This window comes from Molossus molossus, unplaced genomic scaffold (assembly GCF_014108415.1).
Source record: "Molossus molossus isolate mMolMol1 unplaced genomic scaffold, mMolMol1.p scaffold_m16_p_16, whole genome shotgun sequence".
In the NCBI taxonomy this organism is placed as follows: Eukaryota; Metazoa; Chordata; class Mammalia; order Chiroptera; family Molossidae; genus Molossus; species Molossus molossus.
Genome location: NW_023425351.1, coordinates 4,072,229 through 4,080,381, shown reverse-complemented (window position 1 = coordinate 4,080,381; position 8,153 = coordinate 4,072,229). Strand labels below are relative to the sequence as shown.

At 39.4% G+C, this 8,153-nt stretch overlaps 1 protein-coding gene across 2 annotated transcripts in view; it reads right to left on the bottom strand.

Moving 5' to 3' along the window:
* Positions 1-223: 223 nt before the first annotated feature.
* Positions 224-8,153, bottom strand: part of RIPK2 (receptor interacting serine/threonine kinase 2) — a 30,108-nt gene continuing 22,178 nt past the window's right edge. For both annotated transcript variants that reach the window (XM_036264277.1, XM_036264278.1), the window contains exons 7-11: positions 7,716-7,801; positions 5,356-5,445; positions 4,007-4,100; positions 1,824-1,973; positions 224-1,253 (exon numbers count right to left, since the gene is read on the bottom strand). In XM_036264277.1, the coding sequence (XP_036120170.1) occupies positions 916-1,253; positions 1,824-1,973; positions 4,007-4,100; positions 5,356-5,445; positions 7,716-7,801 (758 nt within the window). In that variant the 3' untranslated portion in view covers positions 224-915. The remainder of the gene's footprint in view (positions 1,254-1,823; positions 1,974-4,006; positions 4,101-5,355; positions 5,446-7,715; positions 7,802-8,153) is intronic.

The window sequence follows — 8,153 nt, the reverse complement described above, 5'->3', positions numbered from 1 at the left end:
AGAGCAGGTCACATGAAGAAACAGCCTTTCCAAATGAGCAGGAAGAAGGGGACAGAAGGACAATCACGCTGTCCACTCTGAGATTGTTGGTTGAGGTCAGAAACAGAGGTATAGACACATGTGGAAATATTTATATTTTTCTTTATATACTTTGTATTGTTTTACCTGTGAAACAATTTTTAAAAGAAGAATTCAATAAATAACACTTAAAAAGGTAATTTGGACAACAGAATTTAATGCACACCCCCTGGGAGAGGATGTGACCCGGATGGCAGGGTAGGAAGGCTTTGCTCTCTCTGGTGTGGCTGTAAAGAGCACAATGCAAAAGCCAGACTACATCTCAGACGGGTAATAAATAATCCACAAACAAAGTGAACGTGAAGACACTTCCACGAGAACGCCCGGTACTGACAGACATCACTATGTACGAGAAGCGCATAATTATTACATTGAAAAAATAGCTTCAATTGCCCTGTCTGGGTGGGTGGCTCAGTTGGTTGGAGCATTGTCCCATGCACCAAATAAAAAGTTTTGGGTTCCATTCCCGATCAGAGTATGTATCTAGGTTTCGGGTTTGATCCCCGGTTGGGGCACGTAAGCGAGGCAACCAATTGATGTTTCTTGCTCTCTCCCTTCCTGTCTCTCTAAAATAAATAAAAAATAAACAAAAAGAAAAAATAGCTTCAATTAACCAAAGAGACAAAAATTGAACTATGGAGAAAAATGCAAACTTTCAACTTTTTAAATTTTAAAAAATACTGTAATGTATTGGAGGAGACTAATATTGACCTGAAGGAGAAACTTCATTAAAACTACTAATACTTACATAGATTTCACATAAAAACAATCTGATCAGGGCAACAGAAATATAAAATACCTTTCAATAAACTGACTTTTCTTCTTGCAAAAAAGTACTTATAAACTTTTATTTTGAAATAAATTTAAAGATGGTGATCGAGAAGCTGGCAGTATTTCCGGGTACGGCTGGAGACCCATCTGTTTATTGTCCTTCAGCTTTTGCACTATGACTTTGGCAAATTCCTCTCCTTGAATGTCAGTGGTGTCCAGCAACTGTCTGACTTTTGCGGTCCTTGTGGGTTTGGTGCTGATGAGTTCATAGTCCTCCTTCATGATCAGGTCCCGGGACAGCAGGGCGTCCAGCGACTGGTTAAGGCAGGCTTCGGTCATCTGGCTCACTACATCCTCCCTCTTACTCTGGATCCACTGCTGGGCCACTCCAGGCTGTGATCGTTCTGAACAGAGCAGGGGTGACAATTAAAAGGTAAGGACAGATATGTAGCAAGGAGTAAAAGCAGATGAAAAAAGAAATGATGAGACATAAAACCTTATTTTACTATGATTGTGCTAATATAGGAAACCAGTATTTTGGTGGAATGTTGTTAATTTTCAGGAAACATTCAGATATTTATCTCTTCTCATCCCCTCCCAGAAAAAGCACTGCCTTTTTATAGGCTACAAATCATGGGGGTAAAACCATTTTTCAGGTTTAAAAAAAAAAAAAAGAAATATACCTGCATATTTGTTAGACAAACAAAAACAACTCTGCCTTTAGTGACATATTAGGTCACACATCCCCCTAGCCTCCCTCACCAGAGATGCTCGTGGAATGAGCACCACTAAGCTGGGGACTGCATGTTAGCCCTCCTGTGTGCTAGGAAAGAAAGTGCTTCCCAGTTAAGAGTGTGTGTGTTTCTAGCACTGAGGGGACGAAGACAGATAACTCTGACTGTGGGCACACCTCCCGAGCGGAGAGCTGCCAGGTGGATGGCATCACGTACGGGCACCTCACCGCAGAAATGTACCTGAATTGCCCTCGGCTGAGAGTGGGTTTGTTGCTAAAGAGCATGGGGCGGTCTTGTGGTCATAGAATGTGGCCGTCTGGGCCACAGCCACGTTGTCCCAGCTGTGATTTGCCGGGCAGTGAAGCAGGGTAGAGAAGTCCTGGGTTTTTCCTGAAAAAACAACAGTTTCATTGTGGGTAGAATATTCCTTAGCTATTCCTGTTAGCTCAAGAATCAACACTGGGGTCATACAGAGGAGAGTATTCAATGTCTGCCATTCTTCACTCCTCCTCAAGCTGGTTCATAAACCTAATTCTGCAAGAAACTACATATATATATATATATATATATATATATATATATATATATATATTTTAATCCTCACTAGACATTTTCCCCATTTTTTATCAAGTGACTGCCTCCCACACAACCCCAACCAGGGCCAGAGAGGAACCACAACTGAGGTACATGCCCTTGGCCAGAATTGAACCTGTGACTCATTGGTCCGCAGGCTGCTGCTCTAACCGCTGAGCCAAACTGGCCAGGGCTGCAAGTAAATATTTTTTAGAACAGAAAGGATTTATACTGAATGTTTTCACTGTTCTTCTGTCTGTGCTCGTCTGTCCTCTGTAAATGACAGATTGTGTAATTTTACTTCTTTACATCTTCCCCTCTTTTTCTTTCCCTGCTGTCTTCCTCCTCCTGCAGTTTGGATGTGTCCTCTGATTCTGTGTGTGACGTGTGTCTCTATACATTCTCCTTTGGTAATCCGGTTCAACCTCAGGGCCTCAGCTGTCATCTGTCTTCCTGAGTCCATGTAATTACATTTTCTGACTTCACGAAACCTGTCTCACATTTTAAGCAGTCAACTGGACCTCACCCTCATATACGCTGCTGAGCGCCGCAAATTAAAAACAAAAAACACAAAAATAACCAGCCCTGGCTGGTTTGGCTTAGAGGTTAGAGCATGTGCCAGCAAACTGTAGAGTTGCGGGTTCAGTTCCCGGTCAAGTGCATGTACCTGGGTTGCAGGTTTAATCTCTAGCCCCAGTCTGGGTTGTGCGGGAGGCAACTAATCAATGTGTCTCTCTCGCATCGATGTTTTCCCTATCTCCCTCCCTCCTTTCCACTCTATCTAAAAAAAATCAATAGAAAAATATCCTCGGGTAAGGATTAACAAACAACAAACAAAAATCCATGTTAAAAACGTAATTATTCATCTTAACTCTAAAACCTATTTCAGTTAAAGCACCAATGTTCTCTCAGTCCAAGCTTTATCTCTCTCTGTTGCCTCCTGCAAGTGAGAAGTCGTCAAGTCCTATCAGAGTCCACACACGCGGCACCCCTTCCTCCCTTCTATACGCGGATCAGACTTCCTGGCCTCCTAGTGTCTCAGCTGTGCTACAATCCTAACTGGTCTCCCTACTTCATCTCCCTTTGCTTCCAAAATATCCTAGGGTTTGGCCAGGATGAATCTTCCTGAAGCAAAAGATTTCATCATGTCACACACTTGCTCAAAAATTTGCGGTGGTTGATCACTACCCAAGTGAAAGCCCAGACAGTGAAGCCTGGTATTGGACCTTTCCTCTCTTTCTATTCCCCCTTTTCAGGAATCTCAACTGCTCACTGTTCTGTGCTTTCTTGTTGCTGAACCCGTTGTGGTTCCTCTGCCTGGAATATCCACCCTTTATAACTATAGGTCCAGCCTGCAGCCAGAAATAGTTCTTCAAGGTGCCACATGGTAGAGTAGAATGCTATGAAAATATTCACAAAGACATGGCTTTGAGTCCTGGATTTGCCTGTTACTAATTATGTGACCCAGAAGTCTTGATCTTAATGAGGAAAATCTCCCTTTCAGGGTTACTGTAAAAGCACCTGTGGAAAATGCTCCTCTCCCACTGAAGTACCACAGCTCTGCTCACCTCCCTCCCACATGCTTCCTGTCTCACACTGTGGACACTCAGACATCCTGCTCCTCTTTCTCATAAGATACTTTGTTATATTTTTCTATAATGTCTAACATCATTTTTTTGATACTCAAGTGGATTTGTTGAACATCCCTAAAACATCTGTCCTTTTGTAGAAATGAGCTAAGAATGCAAAGGAAAGACACATTCCACACAAACCATGATTGTTTGTCAAGAACATCATCTTGAAAGAAAATAGAAAACTTGCAAATCATACTAACTAAAAAATTTACGTACTAGATAAAAAATCATTGTCTTGAGGAGCAGACAGGGACCTTGAGGTTCCAGGAGAACCACTACTTTTAGGAAACTGAGAGGATCCACACGATTCCTAAAGCAAACGGGATAAAAGATTTAGGTTAATGAAAAGTAATTTTAAGTTACACAGTTTTAATTTCTAAATAGTTCTTGGTTTTGGCTTATTATAAACAAATAATCAAAACTACAAATTATACCTTGCAAAACTAAAGAAACACATATCTCAAGTAAATTAAAAAACTTGATTTTTTGATCAACTTGAATGGGGGTACAATAATTAAATATATTACAAGTCATTATTTTTCCAATATTTGCTATATGATTTCATCTGTACAGCTGATGAGAAATTTGAAATCTGCAATTCTGGTTACCTACTGATTTAGAGCAAATGCCTACTCTCAATGCCTCAGGACCCCTCCACATGCAGGGGTCCATGCGGAAGTGGTGGAGAGCTGGGCCCACCACTAGCTCCGTGTGGAGTTACAGACCTACCTCCGATAAGGCATTTCCACCCTCCGGCTCTCGGGTTCTTTTTCTGTGATATCTGTAGTATCTATCTAAAAATATGCGTGCTTGGGCTCAGAGATGCAGTGAGAGTGTATGTGAAGGGATTCACAGACCACACACTGTGCTTTAAGGTTCATTTTGAAGGTGTTTTGTGAATCTGTAAAGTGAACATACATATTCTTAAAAGAAATGACCAATATGAAATAAGCCTGAATGAATGCTACTAAATAAATCTCTCTTTGTGGATAGCCACACAAATGGCATTTTCCTTCTGTTAATCAGTGAGAGGAAAGGATAGGCAGGCATGAGTGTAGTGGCAGAACTGCAGTCAGTGATTGGCCTAGCACTACTCCAGGAAAATGCCATCTGTGTGGCTATCCACAAAGAGAGATAGATTTAGTAGCATTCATTCAGGCTTATTTCATATTGGTCATTTCTTTTAAGAATATGTATATTCACTTTACAGATTACAGATCTCTGGTCTCAGAAATGTCTTTATGAAAAATCTTACAAAGTGTACATTCTACTTTGGCTCCACTGTTAGCTAGCTGTGTGGGGTGTTAGTCACTAACATTCATCACGCAGAACGATGGCAGGGGCAGAAGTCAGTGCCAAACAAGGACAGCGGGACTATGCCTCGAGGAGATGAACAGTGAACTAAGAATGAGGAGAGCTGTATTTCCAGTCGGGGATTGCCATGGGCTACCTGACAGATCCTAGAACCCTCCTGGGCTAGTTTCCGGTCTATAAAAGGAGTTAGATTAAAAAATGTCTTTTCATATTCTTCTCACATTTTGAGTTTATCAACATAATTTTTTTACCTCTTGTGGACCATTATTTAGAGACATATTCAGAGATAACTCCATTTTCTTCTTGTCACACAAATGAATAGTACTGAAAGCACTCTGTAACTGGAATGAATAGATATATGCACTTTAATTGGAGGCAATTAAGGAATCATATAAGTAAAATACTCAAACAAAACAAATTACCCTAAATGGTGATCTCTGGTCTCAGAAATGTCTTTATGAAATATCTTACAAAGTTTGCATTCTACTTTGGCCCCGCTGTTAGCTAGCTGTGTGGGGTGTTAGTCACTAACATCCTCATACCTCCTATTTCTCCTATACAATGGAGATGATGTTCTTGCCCTACGAGTTTCACAGAACTGATATAAGGACTTTTTGGGTAAAAATTAAAAAATAACTACAATAACTCTAAATAAAAATAATACAGCTAGTTAAAAACAAGGATGAAAGTAATGCTATTATTAAATGATATTCAATTATTTGAAAATATATACTTTCACTTACTTTATTTAAAAAGCCAGAACTTCTAAAACTTAGTTGTTTTAGATACAGATCCTAATGTGAGTTGTCTGGGGACAAAAAGGAACTAGAATAGGTCTCTTCTACTTTCAACTAGGAAAACAGACCCTTCTATCCACCGTTGCTTAGAAGAAGAGAAAGTTATGAGGAAAAAAAGGGAACTGAAAAGATAAAGAAAAAAGAAATCTTATTGATGTTTATATCTACTAAGAAGTGGAGAAACTGGAATGTTCTGGAAAAGACTGTACCTACTCAGAAGTGGGAAATTCAGTGAAAGGTTTTAAAAGAATTAACACAGTTCCTTTTTAGTTCCTTAAACATGCAGGCACTAACTAGTATTATCACCGTCAATTTTTAGTTTGGTTAAAGGTAGTTGTTTCCTTTATGCGTGTCCCTTCTAAACCAAAGGTTATGTCAATTGATCCAGCAAACTTTGAGAGATGAGCAGCAATGTCACTTAGTGATAAGCAAACCCAAGAGTTTGGCTAATAATTAATGATTTTTATTATCGTATCTCAAATGCAATATCAGGAAACCCAACAAGTGCTAAACCAAGCTTACTCTGTCCCTAACGGACTACGGTTGCTTGCTTATTTATTTATTTATTTATATTTAATCCTCATCCGAGGATTTTTTTTTTTTTTTTAATATAGAGTGGAGGGGCCCTGGCCAGTTTTTCTCAGTGGTTAGAGAGTCGGCCGGTGGACCAAGGAGTCCTGAGCTTGATTCTGGCCAAGGGCACGTACCTTGGTTGTGGTTTGGCCTTGGCCCCAGTTGGGGTTGTGCAGGTGGCAATCCACTGATGTGTCTCTCTCACATTGATGTTTCTCTCTCTCTCCCTTCCACTCTGTCTGAAGATAAATGTAAAAATTTCCTCGGGTGAGGATTAAAAAAAAAAAAATAGAGTGGAAGGGAGGGAGAGAAACAGTGATGTGACTGGGGCCGGGGATTGAATCTGCAACCCAGGTATGTGTCTTTGACCGGGAATCAAACCTGCAACCCAGGTATGTGTCCTTGACCGGGATTGAACCTGCAACCCTTCGGTCCTTGGGCCAATGCTCTAACCACTGAACAAAACCAGCCAGGGCTATGGTTGCTTTTTAAGCAACTTTTGATAATGTTAAGAAAACCCTGCAGTATTAGGTCTCTTCAGTTCTTCTGATCTGCAAGAGCCAGTGTGAGTAAAGAAGACAACTGTTCTAGGTCCATGTCAACTGATACTTTGGCCTGCGCAACATCAAGTGAGTAGGACAACAAAAAACAAAAATGCAATTTAAAAATACACATTTTGGCCTCAATTTTTAATAAAAATCCTACTTAACTTAAATCTCGGAAAAACCCGAGAACACTGGACAAAGAGGAGTGTAAGAATCTAGACATCTATTACTCTGAATATATTAAAACTTTAGGGTAATAAATGTAGATTAAAAAAACTTGTAGCTGATTTAGGGAATCATTGCACACACTAGCATTCATAGCACATTTTACATTTAAATGTAATATATGGGAGTTCTAGAAATTCCTGAAATCTGGAGGTAGCTATCTGAATGTTATGGAAAAGCTCTTTGATGACAGAAGGATGGCATTTACAGTCTCTGGGAAACTCTCCACCTGATACTGTAGCCTGTACCTGTGAAAAGTCTACAGGTAAGAACTATACACTCTACCCCAATACTGTAGCCCATACCTGTGAAAAGTATACAGATTAGAATTATAAACTCTACCCCAATACTGTAGCTCATACTTGTGAAAAGTATACAGGTAAGAACTATAAACTAAATTGAAAGTCTTCATGACTAATATATAATTGATTAAAGTCTGATTTCTAGCATTTCATTTAGCAATTTGTTTACCTTTGTTTTCTTTAGTTGTAAAACAGCTTCAAGAAAACTTATCTCTTCATATGTTCTCAGAACTGGTTCAAGTTCTATTAAACATTCTAAATAAGAAAAAAATTAGAGCTCAGACTGTATCTAATCATTCAGTTGAATAATATAAATGCTAATATTTAACTGACAAGGCCCTAAGTCATTTTTCCCCACTGATGAAAATCAACTGTCTGAAAAGCCTTTATGACAGGCATAAAGATATCATATATACACCATAAACAAAAATAAACTAAAAATGGATTAAAGACTTAATGTCAGACCTGAAACCATAAAACTCCTAAAAGAAAACAGGCAAAACCTCTTTGACATCAGCTTAGCAATATCTTCTTCTTTTTTTTTTTTTTTATCCTCACCTGAGGACATTTTTCCATTTTTTGTTCAGATAGAGCGGGAGGGAGAGAG